Raw genomic sequence first — 21,260 nt, 5'->3', positions numbered from 1 at the left:
TGGTATCGTTTATTTGAACATACCTACTACTACTACACAAAAGTCTACAAATGAAGACTATGTTAGTAACCACAAATTTACTACAATCATTTATGTAGTAACAAAAATTTTAGTAAACAAAAAGGGTATAAGCTCAAAAAAAAAAATAAAATAAAAAATTAAGGGCCAAACCGGTGAAAAATAGGTTCGCTTATACGTCAAAAAAAAAAAATTAAGGGCCCAACCGGGTTCGAACCGGTGACCTATTGATCTGCAGTCAATTGCTCTACCACTGAGCTATGGACCCGTTGATGTCTATATTTCATTTGTATTTAATATATTTACTAGAAATAGAGAACATTTCATCACGCATCTTAACAAAGCCACAAACCATCAATGCGTGATAATCTATCGCCCTATAAAATGTACATTCGTCCATGCATAAGGTACCAAACCTAACACACCGGGACCGGACATGTATGATAAATATCACGAAATGAAGTACTTAATTGGCTAGGTAAATGAAGGAATATAAATGGAAACATATCTAGAAGTTTCTGTATTAGCAAGATTTTTTTTTGAACGGCAAACACACTTTATATATATATATATATATATATATATATATATAAAGAGCCAGCAAGAAGCTGAATACAAAATGGAAAAACCAAAACAGATTACATAAGGTCGATAATATCGAAACTCTTCCAGTTACCCCAACTCGTCGCTTTAAGATTTGCTCTGTTGTTCACCCACATAAACGTCTCCTCCTTAATCTGGTCCACAATCTTACTAACAGGAATAAAAATGTCCTCAAACACTTTTTTATTCCTAGCACTCCAAATTTTCTATACCGTCGCTATTGCAATCATGCCCACAATTTTTCTCCAAACTTTCCCACCCGGGTTGTTATCGATGTATGAAATGAGACTAGAGAGGTTGTTTGAATCCGCAGGGAACCTTATACGAACCCAAGCAAGGATGTTCCACCAGATACATTTTGACCAGAGACAGTTGACAAATATATGATCTGGATCCTCATCATGAAGCCCACACCGCGGACAAAGACAATCGGACAACGAAATGCCCCTATGAGTCAGACCCACTTTAGACGCCACCTTACCAAGAATCGCCCTCCACAACAAGAAGTTAGCTTTCGGAGTAGCCCAATTGTTCCATTTATAAACAAAAATTTCAACGCCACTATCCGAACTAGCTCTATCGATGTTGATACGAACCTGTTTGACTGAAAAGGACCCGTTAGGATCGCTTCGCCATTTCCACTCAGCCCCAGCCACCACTAAATTCTCCTTAATGTTAATACCAATTTTTGCTAGAGCTGCTTCCACCAACCCGACATCTTTCCACAGCCCAGGGAGCGACCTTTTCAGGGGAAAAAAAGGCGGAGTAGAGTTTGACCCATTATCGCTGTGAATGGCCGAAACCACCTTTGCCCATAGTTGGTTTGGGTCTGATTTGAACCGCCACCACCAGTTAGCAAGCATGGGCGTAGTTGTATCCTTGAATGCTGCCAACACCCATTCCTCGAGCCTTTTTGGATTTCTGCAAAAGTTGCCAACGAACCCACCGGAGCTTATGACCCGAATCCGTTTTCCCCCACAAGAAACTCCTCCTGATCTTCTCAAGTTTGGATATAACGCATTTAGGAGCCGCGAATAATGCTAGAAGGTACGACGGCAGGCTACCAAGGACAGCCTTACCTAACGTCATTCGACCGGCGAAAGAGAGGAATCTCGCTTTCCATTTAGAAAGTCTGGACTGAAATTTATCCAGAACCGGTTTCCAATATTTAGCCCTTTTCATGTTTACACCGATAGGAATGCCCAGATGTGTGAATGGAAGAGTACCCACTTGACACTGGACTATACTTGCAAACTGGTTCACCTCCGTCTCGTTTACCCCTATGCCGAAGAGGGAGCACTTACTACAATTAACTTTCAGGCCTGCAACCAGACTAATCCATCTCAAAAGACGGTTCAACGCTATAACATTTTGCTCCGACCACATGCCAATAAAAAGCACGTCATCCGCGTAAGACAAGTGGGAAATATACGGACCGTCGTCATCAGGAAGTTGACACCCTTGGAATAAACCCAAATCGGTCGCTCTTCTCATGAACATAGTAATAACTTCCATGACGAGGAGGAACATGTTTTCATGGGTTCCGTATCTTAATCAAATATCAAGCTCTCATCTCTATACCATGTAATCATTTGTTGAACAGTCATTGCTTATTTTTTAACTGAGTAATCATTATTTGTATTTGAAAAAAACCTTGAAACCAAACGTTTGTAACGGTTTGGTTTGGTTTGGTTTGGTTTAGTTTTCAAAGATTTTTTTTTGGTTTTTAATGAATGATAAAAAAATCATTACTAACAATTTGACCTAAAAACGAACACCCCTAACAATTTTTGTTTTGGCTTTTAATGATAAATATCATTACTAACAGTTTAACCTAACAACTGGACTGCGATCACCCGTATAGACCAATGATACTTATATAGTTATACTAGGTTATAACCCCGTGTAATACACGGGTTGAATAAATAAGTTTTATATACTAAATAATAAAACAATATATCTTTAAAAATCTTCTTTATTGCACAAATTGAACAAATATAATTTTATATATTAAATAATAAAAAGTTACATCTATAAGAACAATATGGTACAGGTCGAATAAATGTAATTTTATATACAAAATAAAAAAAGTTATATCTTTAAAACCACGTGTATTACACGAGTTGAATAAATGTAATATTGTTTACCAAATAATAAAATAATACATCTTTAAAAAACCCCCATTTATTACACGGGTTGAATAATGTAATTTTATATACCAAATAAAAAAATTACATCTTTAAAATTTTGCGTATTATACGGTTTGAATAAATATAATTTTCTGTGATAAATAATAAAATGTATACATCCTTAAATAACCACGTGTATTGTACGAATAGAATAAATCTAATTTTATACATCAAATAATAAAATTGCGATTCTGAGCCCTTGGTTATATCACTTTTACCCTTTTAGCTCAAAAAAGAATTTTTTGAACATCTAAGCCACAAACGTCTTTTTTTCTAACCTTTTTGGCCCCTAACGTCTTTTTTTAACCCTTTTGGCCCCTAACAGTTAATGGATTTTTTGGGTTAAAAGGGTAAAAGTGATATATAATTACAGGGGCCAAAATTGTAATTTTCTATTAAGAATTTTTTAACATCTAAGACCCCAACGTCTTTTTTTCTAACCTTTTTGCCCCTAACATCTTTTTTTAAACCTTTTGGCCCCTAACATTTAATGGATGGGGTTAGTATTAGAGACCAAAAGGATTAGAAAAGAAGACGTTGAGGGCTCAAATCTTAAAAAATTCTTTTTTGGCTAAAAGGGTAAAAGTGATATAACTACAGGGGCCAAAATCGTAATTTTCTCTAAATAATATTATAAATGAGAAGAAGGTTAAACTAAATAATAATTATCCATAAGATATTAAACTAAATAATATTTAATAAGAGGATTATCTATAATTAATTACAAAAGATTAAATTAAAATTATAATTATCTATAATAGATTCCCTGATACGATGAAAAGTGTCTAAAAGTTGTTTCTTAAAGTAACGATTTTATGGATCTATAACTTTAATTCGTCAATTTATACATAAAGATTCTTTTTATTGGATCATGATTTCATATTATTCAATAATTTGATTTTATTAAAAGTTAAATTTAATTCGTCAATTTATACATAAAGATTCTTTTTATTGGATCATGATTTCATATTATTCAATAATTTGATTTTATGAAAAGTTAGATTAGATTATTAAAAAAAATGTAATATGAAAATAAGAGATAGAATAATCGATATTTTTTTTTCATAAAATAAGAGATAAGGGTAAACTAAATAAAAAAATGTCAATTTGGTAAATAATAATATTAAGTATGAAAAGGTAGGAAATTACAAATGTAGACATCTTTAATGAATGACACGTGTCCAAAATCAGGTTTATATAGTATAGATTGATCCATGATGCTTTTGTTTAGATTTTTGTTGATATTTTTAATATCATTTGAGTGACTTTTTGCATATTACAGTCAGTGGTAGATTTACTTGTTTAAGAGGGTGGGCCTGGGCCCTAGTAAGCCCAATCCAACACTACAAAGAATGGTCAATATTTTATTTTTATGTTTTCAAGACATAGCTTATTTTGAGTTAATATGGGGCATCATCTACATGATCTCAGGGCACAATCTTTGTTGTGTATTGACAAATGATATATATTTTTTTTGTAAACACAATAGGATTGCCCTTTAGTACCCCCCCCCCCCAAACCCCCAATCTTTGTTGTTGTATGCGTAGTAAGTTGATGTATAGATTGTCGTTTTGGTGCTTACCGGTGTTGTGGTTTCAATTGACCTGACCCGTTATTTTTAACCCGTCCATTTTGGTGTTAATTTTACCAAAATTTCTTTTTAGTGTAAAATGTTGTATTTTTAAGAGTCTGCCCCCACCTATTATATAATACTACAAAAAGTAACTTAAAGTCACAAGGTTTGGATCACACCCCTTCAAGAAGTCATAACCCTTCAAATTACTTTTATACATCACAACCTTAAAAAAAGTCACAACCCTTCGGGGGTATACAAAAAGTCACAACCATTCAAACAATTTTTAAATATATCACATTGTATCTTTTTGTTTAAAAGTGGCGATGGTTAGAAATTATATATATAAGTTTGTACCCCTTCGTTTAAAAGTCGCGTCGGTTAGAAATAATATATATGTTTGTATCTCTTTATTTAAAAGTTGTGCCGGTTAGAAATGAAGACTTAACATAATATTAACATAATATCGTCATTTATAGATTAAGAGACATAGCATTCGAACCATCACCTCTATTCATGCACGGTACGTTGTATATACATAATTACCAACTTAGGTTATGTCCCTTTTATTTAAAAGCCACATCGATTGAAATGATACAAGGAAGCGGTTGAACTTATATAAGCATGGATGGTGGTGCCTCTTCGAACCATTACGATATTTAACATATGGCAACCCTTTGAAAAGTTGTGATGCATGTAAATATGTTGGTTCACAACAAATACTATGTTTGTCGAAGTGATGCGACTTTTTCATGACAGTTATAATATCTAACTCATGTTGGTTCAAAGCAAAATAAATATGTGTGTCGAAGACTCGAAGTGATGCACCATTTCAAAGGAAATGGTATGTCGCGAAAAGGAATTAAGGACCTCCTAATCATAGACGACTCGTTGGATGTTAAACATATTAAACGCTGGATTTTGTTCTTGTCGTGAAAAGGAATTAAGGACCCCACTCTTAAGAATTGGCATCGAACACCACTTAACTTGCCTACACATCTTTTCTCTTGTGTAGAGTTGAAACATTTGAAACTTAATTACTGTTATTTCAATCCTCCACCTACTTTTCATGGTTTTCCAAACCTATTGAGCTTAGACTTGTGCGTGGGATTCGAAGAGGACTTTGAACTTTGCGAATTTTTGGCTCAGTGTCCCTTACTTGAGAATTTGATCATCGATGATTACTTTAAAGAAGGCAAAGTTGTACAAGTAGCTGATATTGCAAAAAATCAAAATCTTAAAATGTTATCTTTGGAATTATGTGATCTTGGCAATATGCGCATCATGAGTTCCAGTACTATCTTTGAGCTTGTGGGTTCTCTTCCAAAACTTCAAGAGCTTCATTTGGGTTTTCATGAATGCACGGTAAGTCTAAGTTGTGTGTTTGAGGTTTACAGAAACATAGTCTTATTTTTTCATAATCGTATAATCTAAAATGATCGTAGTACAAGTTTATGGCTATTTTACAGCATATGCATTATCATTATATTGCAACAAGGCTTTATGAATTATCTGACCACTTTTCTTGTAGCTGAGAGAATGTGGTGCTAAAAAGAGGTTCCCTACCGTTTTTCCGTGCCTCAAGGTTCTTAAATTATCAGCTATATGTTTAGACAATGGTATGAAGTTATCATGTGCTTTTGAATTGATTAGGAGCTTTCCGAATCTGCAGACCCTTGAAGTCGCACGTGAAATTGTATGTATCACACTGCTCGTCTTTATAATCTTGTATATGGTTTTGCTTTTGCTTTTGAATACTAGTTATTGTTGCAGGATAATGCCTCGACATCTGCAATTTGTTCCCCAGAGGTAGACTACAAAACAACGAGGTTGTTGCACCTTCGAAGTGTGATGTTTGAAAACTTGAAAGGTTCAGAGAATGAACTGTGCTTGATAAAGTATTTACTTGCGTGTTCCCCTTTCTTAAAAAAGATTGATTTCAGATGAAAAGTTGATGTTTGCTAAGAAGTTGTTGATGCTCCATCGAGCCTCCCCCGTAGCTGAAATCGATCTCTTCCAAACTTTCGTTGTTTTGAACTTCTCTTATATTTGATTTTATAATTTGATGCATATTTTGTATGAATTTATGGCCACATTCTGTAATTCGCTCTAAATATCGGCAAGGAGAAATGAAAGACGTTTTTGTTAGTCTACTACGAATTAAGCTGACGTTTGGTTTCACACTTTGGGATGATACACAATGGATATGACTGAGATTGATACTTGATAGTAAATGTTTTGGTCAGATGAACGGGTTGGATAGAAACCAAAAGGTATCGGGTTGCAATCTAGAATATGTGAACGCCACATTCTGTAATACGCTCTAAATATCGATCTTGCCTTTTCATCATTTGATTTTAACTCATTTTGACCCATCAAAATTAAATACTAAACCCTAAACAACCCAGGAAGTTGTTATTATGACCCATTAGGGCCCAAAATGAGATTGATGGGTTAGTTTTGTCAGGCCTAGATTGCAGCCCAAACACCTATGTTCACTTTTACAGGTTAGATTTTGATTTATGTATCAAAAATTCAATTTTTAAAGAGGTCTGTAATTGATGTTAACATAATCTATATCTTGCGAGTCTGATGCACACTCTCTTTGATATGCAGACTTCTTTCTATATAATACACAATTGATAGATACGTATAAGTCGTATATGCTGTTTAAAATGCTTTTGAGTTATCCATTTAGGTGATTAAAATTTTGATGCAGTGGCAGCAATGTGAAAAAAAAAGTCATAATTTCGATTAGATTTAGATGTAATGGCTGGAAGTTGGGATGGAAGTTGTCATTGGCAGCCAATCTAATAATACGAACAACATACAATATATTCGTACACTTTTGACCTGTACTCAACCCGAACCAACCCGGACCCGTTTCAACCCGACAAAATTACCCCTTGATGTACAATTTTTTTTTAAACATTTTTTAACCAACCCGACCCGAACCCATTTCAACCCAAACCCGTTTTGACCCAAATCAAAACAACCCTTTTTTTAATAGACCCTTTTTGACCCATGACCCGACCCGACCCGTTTGCCAAGTCTAGCTGCAATCTATTAGGCCCGGCAGCAGGCGTGTCTTAGTCGGCGGTAGGGAGTTGTGGCGACAGTGTTATGTTCGTTTGGTGTTAAGAGTTTAAGTGGGCTTGATTTTTCATATTGCGTTTATTTGGTTTTTTGACTTAAAATGTTTTATAATATAATTGTTTAAAACTGGTAAATTGCCGTGCACGTTGCCACGGTGTTTCGTAAAAAGTTACAGTAAAACGTAAATTAACTGAAAACGTACATAAAAATAAGTAAGAAGACGTATTACCTTTGACCCGACTCATTTCTGGAAAAAAAATTTACGTCAAAACGTAAATCAACTTAAATGTATACCCACATGTATATAAAAATAAACACATAAAACTCAAATTACAAACTCCTTAGAAAGTTCAGGGGTTGTAAGCGTCGACGCTGAAATTTGAGAGGTAAAACTTTAAAAGTATACAAAATACAAAAAGATAAAATACAAAAAAATAGTCAAATCACTATTCACAAAAGTTGGTAATTGTATTATACTAGTAAGATTACCCGCACTACGCTGCGGGATTTCGGTTGATATCTATTTTGGTTCAGTATACCAACCAAAAGAAATGTGCTCAAAAGAATATCGACATATGTTTTACACCGACCGAAAACCACAAAAATAAATCTAAATTGGACAGCAGGAAGGGTTAGTTTTAAATTAAGGGTTAATGGATTTAAACACCCCCAACTACGGCCATTTGGCCGCTGGCACTCTCAACTTACTTTGGCTCACACCACTCCCAACTTAACACTTGGGTTGCTGTGTCACCCCGTCGTTAAATAAACACTAACTGGGTTAGTTTTGTTGTCCTACGTGTCTAATTTTAGGTGATGTGGCGTTTTTTTAGATGATGTGGTGTTTTTAATCAGTATATATTCACCCCTCTCTCTCACTTAACACCATCACCATCCACCCTACCACCGTAACCCTACGCAGCCATTCACCCACTGCGACCACCTACCCCACACCATCAAACACCGCTTAATCTTAATCTGGATCTAGAAGCCTGTCTGTGCGAGATGATATCGAAAACAAACGACGATGGGTTTTGATTTTGGGGGAAAACGGGGTTATGATGATAATCAGGTGATGTTGAGGAGGGGGACATTGGTGCCGTCGCAGGGGGTGGTGTGATGTTGAGGATGGGAACAGTGGTGCCGTTGAAATCGCCGGTGAAATCCGCCGTTGATAAGCATTTTCTCACTCGATCGCTTGTGGTTAGGAAACAGAGCACTTGCAGTGTGAAATCGCTGTTGAAGATGACGTGTTGTTATGTGCTGATCTGATGATGTTGAGCCCATGATTCAATCAATCCCCCACTTGCAGTGTGAAATCCTTGTTGATTCAATCAGGATCCAAACCATAAAGGTGTGTAGCAAAGTTATATATCATATATGTGTGTATACAGTTATTTTGATGGTGAAAGATGAAAATGAGAAGGCGATGATGATAATGATTTGTGTACGGATTCATATCCGAGCATCGTAATCAGTCATGGGGTCAACATCGACCCGTATCTTGGCGGGGCAACCCGGATGGTATGTGAGAGCAACAACAAGGGTTTTTCGTTTGCTCTTACGGTGCAACCGTTGTTGCAGCCATGGCGGTGATCGTCCCTCTTGTCTGATCTTCATGTTACAGATCTGAGCCACTTTCTCTTTGCTTAAATCATCGATAATTTCTCTTTGCTTAAATCATCTAGGGTTTCATATGGTTTTTTGCTTGGGAGTATTAGGTGTTTTAAAGATGATGAATCAGGTTTGCATTACACGTCATACATGCCACGTCAGATTAATATGACACGTAGGCTAATTTTCCTAACCCCAGTTAGTGTTTATTTAACGATGGGGTGACACAACAACCCAAGTGTTAAGTTGGGAGTGGTGTAAGCCAAAGTCAAAGTTGAGAGTGCCAGCGGCCAAATGGCCATAGTTGGGGGTGTTTAAATCCATTAACCCTTAAATTAATTGTAAATGGAAACGTAAACGCTATCTTAAATATAACCATAATGAAAAAAGAACCTAAAACCAGAACATTAAAAGTAAAAAAAAATAATAATCAAAGAAATGAAACTAAGGTGCAAGAAAATGTAAAAGAAATGAAAGGAAATGAAATGAAATCATTACTAAAAACTTCTGATCGCAAGAGAGAACTTCAAAGCGTTTGAGAGTGTCTGGGCGACACTGGGGAAAGTGAAATGAGTGAGGCTAGACGCTTATTTATATGTTTAGGTGTGCTTTGAACGAGTGGGTCTTTTGGGCGAAAGGGTGTTTGGAACGACTGGTTATTGGTCGAATGGCCCATTCTCACGAAGGGTAGTCCCTTCGCACGGAGGGTTTTTTTCCTTTTCTCTCGAAGGTTCAAGTTCGATTAAGTTGTGCGTTTTAGTTGGTTTTCGATGTAACAAGTATAATTGTGTAATGTACAAGCATAAACATATATAATGGTGTTTAAAACATTGATTTCGAGTAATAAGATGTAAATAAGTCTAATATGAACAACATAAATGTGAATAAACACTTGAATTTCATTATGATCACTAGTCTCGGATTAAAAAGTTGAAAAGAAATAGGATACAACACAATTACAAGTTTCTAAAAGTAGAATTACAACAATACTTTTTAATTAAGGAAAATATGGAAATGCAAAGCGTTACACGTGACTTCTCCATGTCCCTCCCTCCACGCCCCACAACACACAACCTAACAAATATTGAAAAAGAAAAGGAGTCTCATAGTTGTCATGGTTTAATCCATGCCAATCATGATGGTTAACGCAAGAGGATAGTGTAGCAATCCATTAATGGTCCTACGTGACGATTAATGACCCAACCCATGCCCACACGCTTCAGTCTAAGGTTAGTTAACATATTGTTAGCTTAGAGATTTGGGGATTATAGCTTTAAATACCTCAGTAGTTAGTTTGTTGATTAACTCTCGTTTCTTTTCAATTATCTTTTATAATCGTTTTCAGTATTCTAAAATAGTGAATTGTTGGCTGTATGATGTTTTCAATTTCTTTTCATATATTGCATGGGTTGAGTAAATGTAATTTTGTATAGTGAAAATAAAAATACTTAATATATTAATACAAAGTTTGGTTTTCGTGATAAAAATAGATTATTTTGTTAACGAAGTCTCGATAAATTTAACCCTTTATTTAAAACTCTGTAAATGTATAAATGATAAATAATATTAGTTAATTTTATTTTAAGTTTCGTAAAATCTATTTGATACTAAACTAAACAAAACGTTCAAATATAATTAATTTAAATAAATAATATTATAAATGAGAAGAAGATTAAACTAAATAATAATTATCCATAAGATATTAAACTAATAATATTTAGTAGGAGGATTAACTATAGTATAAGATATTAAATAAATAATATTTAGTAGGAGGGTTATTAAAACCTATATAAGTTTGCAAACTTTTTGTGCATTATTAGTTGTAAGTTATGCTTTATGAGTTTTTCAAAAAAAAAAAACTTGATTTTTTAGTTTTAACCCAAAGGTTTGTACCTTTTCCAATTTTAACCCTACATAATTTGTTTTTTTAATTTTAACCCAAAACTTTTCATTATTTGCAATTTAACTTCAGAATTTTTGTCACTTATACTTTTCATCTTTCGCAAATTTTCGTTTTACGTATAGTTCTAAATTTTTCGAGTTAATAAGACGCAACGTGCATGTGTGGTTCAACGTTTTTACCTCTATTTTTCCATGTTTGACAGGTTCGTCACAATACGCATATTATAGGTCTAGTCAGTGTTGGTTGTCGATGACGGTTGTGTGACATTAGTACTATTTAACACCGTTTTACGCCCCGCCGCAACGCGGGGTGTGCTTTGGGGGTTTTCAAAGAAAAAATTGTTATGCATATTGTTGTCGTAACATTGGCTTTGGGGGGTTTCAAAAAAAATGTTTTTTTTTACTTTTCACCCAAAAGTATTTCATAAATTACTTTTAACCCAAAACTATTTGTTTTTTTACTTTTAACCCAAAACTTTTTATCTTTTGCAATCTATCCTCATAACTTTTTTTACTTTCAACTTTGGTCATTTATAGTTTCCATTTTTCGCAAATTTTTCGCTCTATGCTTGGTTCTAAATTTTGTGACTTAACACATCACAGCTGTGTCTTTGGCTTAACGTTTTTACGTTTCGTTCTAAATTTTGCGAGTTAACACGACGCAACGTACGTGTGTGGGTGAACGTTTTTACATCGTCTATTTTTACCCCATTTGACAGGTTTAACATAACGTGTGGGTCGTAGATCGACTTAGTTATAAATAAAGAATCCCCGCCGCATTGCGGCGGGTCGTAATCCTAGTTTATAATTAATTAGAAGAGATTAAACTAAAATTATGATTATCTATAAGAGATGGTCTACTACGATGACAAGTGTCCCAAAAGTGGTTACTTTTATTATATAGTATAGATATAGATTATATGCTTTTTAAAAAGAAACTTACTATTGAAAAACTAATTGTATGTCTTCTTACTGCTTAGAAAAAAGATTTGAAATGTTATTAAACTAGTCTAAGTTCCCGTGTGTTACACGGGTGGCTAAACAGGAAAACTAAGGGGCTGTTTGGTAGCCTCTAAATGGTCATTAAGAGGCTACCTCTTAATGAAACCATTAAGAATTTTATCAATGAGAAGGTAGAAGAATGTGACATGTGATGATTTATCATTCAGAGGTTAATCGAATGTGCGCTACTTTCTAATCGCGTCAGAATCATTTTCCAACTTTCAAAGTCAAAAAGCTTCAAGAGAGAAAAACAAATGTTATGTTACTTTTATTAAATATTTACATGTAATATAACCATAGCATCAAAATTCAAACAATTGTGTCACTAAAGTATACCTTTGGTGAAAAATCTTCAGTAAGATACACTGCACTTGAGTTTAGCTCAGATATAGTAAATGGTGGCTTGATTTCCGTGTGAAGATACCTCAGACTTTTAGCTACGCCTACAATAATATTCATTCTCCTTGACCAACTTAAGTGGCACTCCTCTTCATCTGCCATAAAAATGAAAGCACTGCGCTTTATTAAAAAAACAAACAAAACGCATTTCGGGCCAACCCACCCACCCGGCCTGGCCTGGCCCGTTTTCGAACCGCGTCAAAAGGCATGTATTTTGACATAAACAGAATGAAAATAGACTTACAATGGAGATGCTCATACAATGTTCCGTTCGACACATATTCAAAAACTAACATTCGTGTAAACATGCTACTATCTATACAATACCCAAGCAATTTACTTGTGTTTTCATGATTTAGCCTTGCCAAATCAGCAACCTGAAATAACAGGACAATTAAACAAAAAGAATGATACAACAGGGTTCATAAAAAACAAACATTTGAACGAAAGTCGCAAAATTGGCCAAACCTCACGGACGAAAATGGCATTTTACTCTTTTTTATTTTATGTGTTAAAACTTACCTCTTTCTGATAATAGAGCTCAAGATAGCCGGTCCAGTGCTCTTCTTCAACGCAAACAGATATGACCGCAATTTTGGGCCCGTCTTTCATATGCATACAATTGGTGTCTTCCCTTAAGATTCGTCAAAACACAGATAATAAGCTTGTCCATCTCCATCACCAATGTCTCTCTCCGAAGCACCTGCAACATATGCAGGTTGTATAAGCAAGTAAAAACACAACTTTTTTTCATATTATCGCCACCAGTCCAGGATGACGTGCCCTAGGAGACAGCAAACAATTTATTTATTCATCTTAATATTGGAATTTTACCCATACTCGCCCCATTTATATCAGCAAAGAAATTTTTAGTTTAATAGCGACTACAATCTACAAAAGTAATCAAACAGCATACCTAAGATTAAAGTCAATCCGTAAGTAATCCTCATCAGGACTTCTGTCGACTATGACAGAATTCGAGGTACTGATACTCAAATAATTATGTAGCTCCTGCAATTAACGCACGGTAAGCAATAGCAGAAAACAAGTCAATAAACGATCCTAGCAATTACACGTGGCCAAAAACTTTAAAAAAAGTACACCACAAGAAATAAAAGATAATCCAAAAAAACTGCACCATATCAGCATATATAGCATATATGAGAAGATAGAAAAGCTGTTCTTTCTTTACCAAGAAAATATCTTGAAAACTCAATATGCATGCATCAAGAATAGATTAATAAAAAAAATTATCCGTGTATTGAATTAATCTACAGAAATTAGGTTAAAAGATGATTTTCCTGGTCCCTACCATTCTAAATAAAAACATCATGGCAAGAGCAGCTACGATAGACAAGCCGACACCTGACACTGACGCCTCTGTCAAATCTCTTGGAATTTTCCTGCCATACAAGACTTTAATATTATAAATAGAGTAAAAAAAAGTATAGTTTGATCTAAACAAACCCAAAAATCCATCCATCAAGAATGGGGATCCACTTCAACTCACAAACCCAAAATCAAAAAGTCAGTAGATGTAGATATGGAATCATATATTCACTTTTATACTGACCATTCATGAGTATAATATTGTGCGATTATTGATAAAGATAAGGAATTATGGCAGATTTGAGAGAAATAACATCTGGAAATTATGTCACCTTCCATTGGGGCATTGACTCGCCGGTAAGGATAGCCTTGTTTACAATAGCAGTTCCTGCGAGAATAAGCATATCTGCGGGGACGGATTTTTCCTCTCCATCTTGACCAGCAGCGCGACTGTTGGGTCTAAAATTGAGACTGAAGCTTGCCAAACTGAAGATCACAACACGCATGAAGTTGACGGTTCTAAAGATGATGCAAGAGGTTGATAATATTAGCCTAAGGGGGAGATTGTTGGGTCTAAAACGTGTAGTCTAATGTTATCAACGAATCAAGTCAACAAAGTCAACGCCAACAAGTCAAAGACAACGCGTATGTCGACATGAGAAGATCGAAGAATGATATGGCGCATGGAAGTTCGAGATATGACAGTTTTATTGCTTCGGATAATTAAATATATTTTGTTTAGACAAAATATATTTATTAGCTCATTTAATTAGTTTTCATGTTTATTACTAGTTTTGGCAAGTTATTAACCCTAGGGACTTAAATGTAAATAGCCTAAGTGTGTTTAGGCTATAAATAGAAAGTGATGATTAGGGTTTTGGTAACACACTTAGTGAGAGATTTGAGGGGCTAAATTGTATTCATCTTTTGCAAATCTTTTTTTTATAGATCTTTAAAACCCATGAAAAGATTTGCAAAAGATGAATACAATTTAGCCCCTCAAATCTCTCACTAAGTGTGTTACCAAAACCCTAATCATCACTTTCTATTTATAGCCTAAACACACTTAGGCTATTTACATTTAAGTCCCTAGGGTTAATAACTTGCCAAAACTAGTAATAAACATGAAAACTAATTAAATGAGCTAATAAATATATTTTGTCTAAACAAAATATATTTAATTATCCAAAGCAATAAAACTGTCATATCTCGAACTTCCATGCGCCATATCATTCTTCGATCTTCTCATGTCGACATACGCGTTGTCTTTGACTTGTTGGCGTTGACTTTGTTGACTTGATTCGTTGATAACATTGGACTACACGTTTTAGACCCAACAGCGACCGACTGACAAAACATCACCAGGCAAAAGATCAGTTCCTGCTATCTTCGTCCACCTGTAATGGAAAAGGTCAAAATAAGTCAACGATTTACGAACATGAACGCAATGTTGACAACAAAGAATAGTATAAATTACTTACTTGCCACAACGATAGACCATTAGCATCTAGTTATCTACTCTAACACGTCTTAGCTCTGATAAAGTTTTTAACCGACTTTTTGGCCATTGTTGACTCAAACATAAATAGCATAAAGAGGGTGAACAGGCTATAATACCAGTTCTCATCTAGACACCAAAGTCCCACACAAAAGACCTACAGATCAAAGAGAATGCAAATTTAACTATTAACCCTTTCTCAAATCCAAAAATCCCATGAATCAAAAAAATAATAATAATTCAACAATTCATCATCAAGATTAAAAATTTAACTATTACCCTTTCCCAAATCCAAAAGAAGATAAGATAAACACAAGACCAACCTTCACCACACTCACAGAATGCTTTGGCTACTGCAGAGATCTCCAATGGCTGTTGCAAAGCTGTCTCACTGCAACAACCTAAAAAAATCAATCTAATTTTCTCAACATCCGTAAACAAATTACCCAAAATCTTGAATCCTAATGTCATAAATCTTTAAACAACATACCAAAATGCAGCATAACTCGAAAAACCAGAAGCGTAAACCATCCAGCCAATGGAAGCTTGCAGCGTAGACAAAAGTTGAGCCAAACAGATTGCTTACAACGTCTTGTGTTTGGATACCAGCACAACCACAATCTCCCAAAATCTCCTATGCAATTCAATTAAATACGTTATCTCTTTACCTACAAGGAGCAGTTGGCTTTGAAGCATAAACTTACTGACAATCAGGTAAAGATTTTTGTTTTCAGAATTCAAAGGATCAATAATTTCTAAAACTTTCAAGATATTTGGTATGAACAATTTAAACGAACAAACTTTAATTTGACAAAATAATCAGCTTTTTTAGATTCCCTATATAGACTGATGTTAATACGGAACCAAAAAGAGGCACGTCATGAAACCAACTTATAACAGCAAGAATCAACATGGCACTAAGAAGCCCTCTTCCTACATTTCTTGTTAACATTTTCTCCCAATAATCATTTTAACATAAGTTAATCTACAAGAGTTGACCCGGACTAATGTTGCCAAAGTAAAAAAAAAAAAAAAACTCCAGTGAATTGAACTCTAATAAATAAAGCATGGTATATACTAACCTCAATTTGATTGCAGATTTGAATGATTGAAACTGAAAAACAAAACATGCATCTCAAAATAATCTGTTAAACTATTAACCTAAAACAGTTCCACGCCCACTTACTTAGTACCATCCTTTCCGGTAATTTAAGATCTTGAAATCCCCCAATAAGTCAAAATCGCAACCTCAATTTGATTGCAGATTTGAATGATTGAAACTGAAAAACAAAACATGCATCTCAAAATAATCTGTTAAACTATTAACCTAAAACAGTTCCACGCCCACTTACTTAGTACCATCCTTTCCGGTAATTTAAGATCTTGAAATCCCCCAATAAGTCAAAATCGCAACCTGATCCCTGGCCACTATCGCCATATCAAAACGACGAAACTTTAACACCACCACTACTACCATCCCAAGCGACTTCACCACTGCCTTTTTGTCTCTGGTCATTGTGTTTTTTCTCCCTCTGCATCAAGTTAGAACATACATATAGTTTAATATCCAGGATCTTTTGATGTATAAGCATAAGTAACTGGTAAGATTACAACCCAAGCTGCAGCTGATACGACCTTCAAAAGGTATCTTAGCTTGGCATAAAATGGCATGCATTGTCTTACTTTCCAATTTAGCACCACATCCAAAACAACTACAAAACAAATAATTTAATATTCTTTTCCTGAGTTGAAGTAAGTGATAATAAGATGTAGAGAAATTAAACTATTAGTGATCAACATACCTTGACCAAGCTTCAATATTAAAGCAGTTATAAAAACACTCAATACTTTTTTAAACACATCTGATTCAAATATTGAGGTAGGGTTTCCATCACCATTCCAAGCAACAATAATCATAGCCTAAAAATAAATATAAAAAAGAAACCGACCAGTTATGATAATTTTTAGTATGAACATAAATTATAGCAGTATCAACTATCAAATATAAGATATGTTACCTGTAAGCACAATATAAAGAAACTCCACATCCTGTCAAAACTTCTAAAAACATGCCAATATGATCGTATCTCCACAAAATTAACTTTAGCCGCCCGTCGATGCATACCAATTGGTTTGCCATCCTAATTTATGATATAATTTAACATGTGAGTTCAGCCCTATGTGAATATCTCACAAGTCATTGAAGATCTCTTTATATACAATATAAAAATGTTGCTCTTTCTATAATTCTAATTTTTCCACTCATAATAATAGTAGAACCCTGCCTCGTTTTAAGTATTGTAACTCCCGATCACCGCTATCCTTTCATATAGGATAAAAATATAATTTTATTTTGAGCTGGAGGAAAAATGTAATTTTATTTTAAATTAAGGACGAAACCGTAATTTTAAAATGAATATAAAACAATAAAATTGTTGGTCGTGTAAACCAATTGGTTCCGGTTAATTCGGATAAAAAAAGTGTAAACCTAGTTTCAATTTTAAACCCCAACCGAACCAAAACTGAAATTTTTAGTAAAATAAAAATAAAGTTGTTAACATTCAAAATGTATGATATACAGATGAAGCATATACCTTTGAAAATCAACGAATTTACTCCAGACACGAATTCTCAAAAGTTTTAACTCAAATCACATCGCCACTCGCGGTTGATGCTTCGCCCGTTATGCAGGTCGCGTGACGGCCCGCTGCATGCCTTCGTTGAACCATATCTACCGTGTCAGTCTTCGACCATCCATTAACTGCTTCATCCATGGCCACTCCGGAGTACCGGACCCCGTAAACCTCCGCGCCAGCACCGCCTCCACCGCCAGAGCACTACAACACCTTCGTCCCTTCAATGGAAAGTTACTCTAAAACAGTTTTATGTGCTAACGAAAGGGAAACCAGAAATGTAACAAACTTTAACAAAAATTTAAATTAGGTATCAAACAAAAATTTAATATGTATATGTATATGGTGCAAAATTATCAGTTTCATCAACTCAAAACATTGCACTACGGGAAGCTAGTTGGATAAGAAATCAATATGAGCATAGGAGTAAAAAAGTTGCAAATGACGGGGGGTTAACAAATATAAGACGATTAACAAAACTAACAAACTGAACCAACATAGATAAAATCCAAGAAAGGACATCTAAATGTCACTTTATTTAATCAAACATGATTATAGTACCAATTTCAAACACATCCCTGGACTAAGAAACACACATCACAATATAAATATTTAATTAAACATGATTACAGTAACAAAAGATAAAGATTTCAATTTTTTTTCTTTTTACTCAACAAAGAAAATATTTATATTGTGAAATAGAACCCATCTATCCGAAGCTAAACTTCAATCAAGAAAACTCTAATCTTCTTACTAACCTAAAAACATGTAGTACACAAGAAAACGATTCACATAAGATTAAATGGAGGTAACAGGTTGTAGCTGAAAGGCGAAGTATGAACTGAAGATAATAAAAACAAAAAAAAACCCAATTCCGGGTACTTACTCTTTGCCTGTTGTTGACAGTTACTGCTGCTCGATCATGATGCAACAATTGATGCTATAACAAATCTGCATCAAAATACCAAAACATTACTTCAATTTTTAACAAATATCATAACCTCCTCCTTGAGCGAAAAAGCAAATCAGATTAAAAACATGTAAACACACATCTAGTTTGCATAGAACCCTAAATAAAGATCGTCTAACATACCAGATTAACGATTCAGGAAAAGACATGATAGACATCCATATTGAGTTTGAGGTTACAGATCGAAAAGACTACTAACGTACCGGATTACACGATTAAAAGCCATAGATGAGATCGCCACAGATGAGAATGGCAGAGATCTAGGGTTTGGAATGTTGTTGAAATCGAAAAGACGATGTATCAAACAATATGTGTTTGTCAAAATCCATCATTCCATTGGACTGAATCAGGAATCCTCGAAGAACTGGTTTATATTCCTTCCTCTAGGGTTCATAAGTGATAATAAGGGAAACATATTGTAGAAGATTTTGAACTAATTGACATAATTGATTGGGGTTTCCATATGAAGAACAAATGAGCGGTTTTCCCAAATGAAGTTGAAGGAGAATTGAGAGAATAGGTCATTGGCGCCCAAATTACAATTATCTGCCTAATCACATATGCCACATCACATGGTCAAATGGTCAACATTATTTTGCTTTAGTATAAGAGATAGATAGTGGATATATCCCCGCGTGTTCAACACGAAATATATATATTACAAAATGAAAAATTTTATTTACACGATATGTTGAAAAGAACATGTCGAAAAGAACGCAATAACACAACCATAATTTTGTGAATTATTGAAGTAACTGAAAAAAGAATCAAAAGAAGACACCCGTGTGCATGTATATCACATTGGGTGTTTCTATTTAATACCACAATAACATGGAAAATAGCAATCATGGAGACCACCAAAACCCAAATTAGAGACATTGAAGAGATGATCAAAACATTTCCTCAATACACTCATAGTTGGGTGAAAGGCAGGGAAATCATGTACAACTATCAAGGCATATGGTGCCATCCAAAGTTGCTCCAAGGAATAATTTCAGCACAACAAACCTTCAAGCCTCAACCAAGTGATGTGTTTCTATGCAGTCATCCCAAAAGCGGCACAACATGGCTAAAGGCCATTGCTTTTGCCATCATAACCCGACAAAACTTCCATGAATCCAACACTCCTTTGCTCACAAACCTCCCTCGTAACCTCATTCCCTCCTTTCAGAAAAATAGTGAACAAAACCGCCACATCGACAACTCATGTATCACACCCATAGCCACACACCTTCCTTACAACTTATTGCCAGAATCAATCCGAGCTTCAAACTGCAAGATAGTTTACATATATCGGAATATAAAAGATGTCATAGTTTCTTATTACCATTTCTTGTGCGGAATACATAAAGTACCCATAGAAGATGCCCCATTTGAGGAGGCATTTGATGAGTTTTGTCGGGGTATTAGTGTGTTTGGACCATATTGGGATCATCTCTTAGGATTTGCGAAAGCAAGCTTGGAGAGGCCCGATATAACTCTTTTGTTGAAATATGAAGATATGATAAAGGATCCTACAAGCAACGTGAAGAGACTTGCGGAGTTCATTGGGTATCCCTTTACTACCCAAGAAGAGAAAGAAGGTGTGATAGAAAGAATTATAAAAATGTGTAGTTTTGAGAATTTGAGCAAGTTAGAAGTAAACAAAAGTGGTATTCAAAATGGTGAGAGCGCTCGCGCTCTTGTGTCTGAAAACTGACTCTACTTCAGGAAGGGTAAGGTTGGAGATTGGGAGAACCATTTCACGGATGAGATGAATGAAAAGATTGACAAACTGATCAATATGAGAAACTGAGTCACACTGGCTTAGTTCTAAAGTGAAAGGCTCAAGATACACAGTTGGCTCTACTCTACACTAGAAGTTTATGGTTTTAAATAAGTGAGGGATATGTCTCTCATTGAATGGATATATACCTTCCATCTATCATTATGTGATGTTCTTTCTTCCATATTTAACTATGTTGTCGTATTGTATGTGTTACAAATTTAAACTATGTTGCTGTGTTGAATGTGTTTCAGATTTAAACTATATTGTTGTGTAATATTGCATTTCTATCAATAAAGATAGTTTCTTTGCTTTGGTTTGGAGTAAATTGCCATTTTAGTCCCTGAGTTTTGTTCAATTTGCTATTTTAGTCCAAATAGTTTTTTTTTTTGCCTCTGGGTCCCTGACTTTTCCCTTTTGTTGCCATTTTGATCACATACACTAACTCCATCCAAAAACTCCATCTTTAACCAGGAGTATTTTAGGGATTTTCATTTTAAATGTTTTCCATTGCCATTTTGATCCAATTCCAAAAAATCAAAAAAATTCTAAAAAATCAAAAAATTCCAAAAAATTCTAAAAAATAACAAAAATTCTAAAAAATCATAAACGTTTCGAGCTGAACCGTTTCGAGCTGAACCGTTTCGACGCGAACCGTTTCGACGCGAA

At 34.8% G+C, this 21,260-nt stretch overlaps 1 protein-coding gene, 1 non-coding gene and 1 pseudogene across 29 annotated transcripts; 1 reads left to right on the top strand and 2 right to left on the bottom strand.

Annotated features, from left to right (window-relative positions):
- Positions 1 to 214: 214 nt before the first annotated feature.
- TRNAC-GCA lies at positions 215 to 286 on the bottom strand. The gene has a single exon. It is a non-coding gene; the product is annotated as a tRNA-Cys (tRNA).
- Positions 287 to 12,204: 11,918 nt separating this feature from the next.
- On the bottom strand, positions 12,205 to 19,357 carry LOC110912549 (probable LRR receptor-like serine/threonine-protein kinase At1g63430). 28 transcript variants are annotated; one of them, XR_004883007.1, is made up of 19 exons: positions 19,030 to 19,349; positions 18,743 to 18,807; positions 17,818 to 18,077; positions 17,242 to 17,364; positions 17,026 to 17,143; positions 16,838 to 16,935; positions 16,576 to 16,755; positions 16,410 to 16,503; positions 16,306 to 16,337; positions 15,714 to 15,891; positions 15,547 to 15,624; positions 15,207 to 15,380; positions 15,088 to 15,122; positions 14,058 to 14,211; positions 13,709 to 13,799; positions 13,313 to 13,407; positions 12,919 to 13,099; positions 12,641 to 12,773; positions 12,205 to 12,491 (listed from the first exon to the last, which is right to left on the bottom strand). XR_004883007.1 is itself a non-coding variant. In XM_035984898.1 (6 exons), exons 4-6 carry the CDS (start codon positions 13,012 to 13,014, stop codon positions 12,307 to 12,309), a joined length of 414 nt encoding a protein of 137 aa, XP_035840791.1. In that variant the 5' UTR covers positions 13,015 to 13,099; positions 13,313 to 13,407; positions 13,709 to 13,799; positions 14,058 to 14,688; the 3' UTR covers positions 12,205 to 12,306. The 28 variants fall into 28 exon arrangements, 1 of the variants encoding a protein (XP_035840791.1); XR_004883004.1 differs by having other exon boundaries at positions 15,714 to 15,857; XR_004882999.1 differs by having other exon boundaries at positions 15,714 to 16,337; positions 19,030 to 19,352.
- Positions 19,358 to 19,673: 316 nt separating this feature from the next.
- On the top strand, positions 19,674 to 20,820 carry LOC110910426 (annotated as a pseudogene).
- The last annotated feature ends 440 nt before the right edge of the window (positions 20,821 to 21,260 follow it).

This window comes from Helianthus annuus, chromosome 16 (assembly GCF_002127325.2).
Source record: "Helianthus annuus cultivar XRQ/B chromosome 16, HanXRQr2.0-SUNRISE, whole genome shotgun sequence".
NCBI classification, from domain to species: domain Eukaryota; kingdom Viridiplantae; phylum Streptophyta; class Magnoliopsida; order Asterales; family Asteraceae; genus Helianthus; species Helianthus annuus.
Note: the sequence above shows the minus strand (reverse complement) of the source record. Positions and strands in the feature narration are given on the sequence as shown.

What these genes read in the sequence shown, in the direction of transcription:
- LOC110912549 (XM_035984898.1), bottom strand. Translation starts at nt 13,014, where the DNA reads ATGCATATGAAAGACGGGCCCAAAATTGCGGTCATATCTGTTTGCGTT. An exon ending in AGCTCTATTATCAGAAAGAG is followed by an intron (nt 12,774 to 12,918) that starts GTAAGTTTTAAC and finishes CTGTTATTTCAG; the next exon opens with GTTGCTGATTTGGCAAGGCT. An exon ending in ATTGTATGAGCATCTCCATT is followed by an intron (nt 12,492 to 12,640) that starts GTAAGTCTATTT and finishes TTTTTATGGCAG; the next exon opens with ATGAAGAGGAGTGCCACTTA.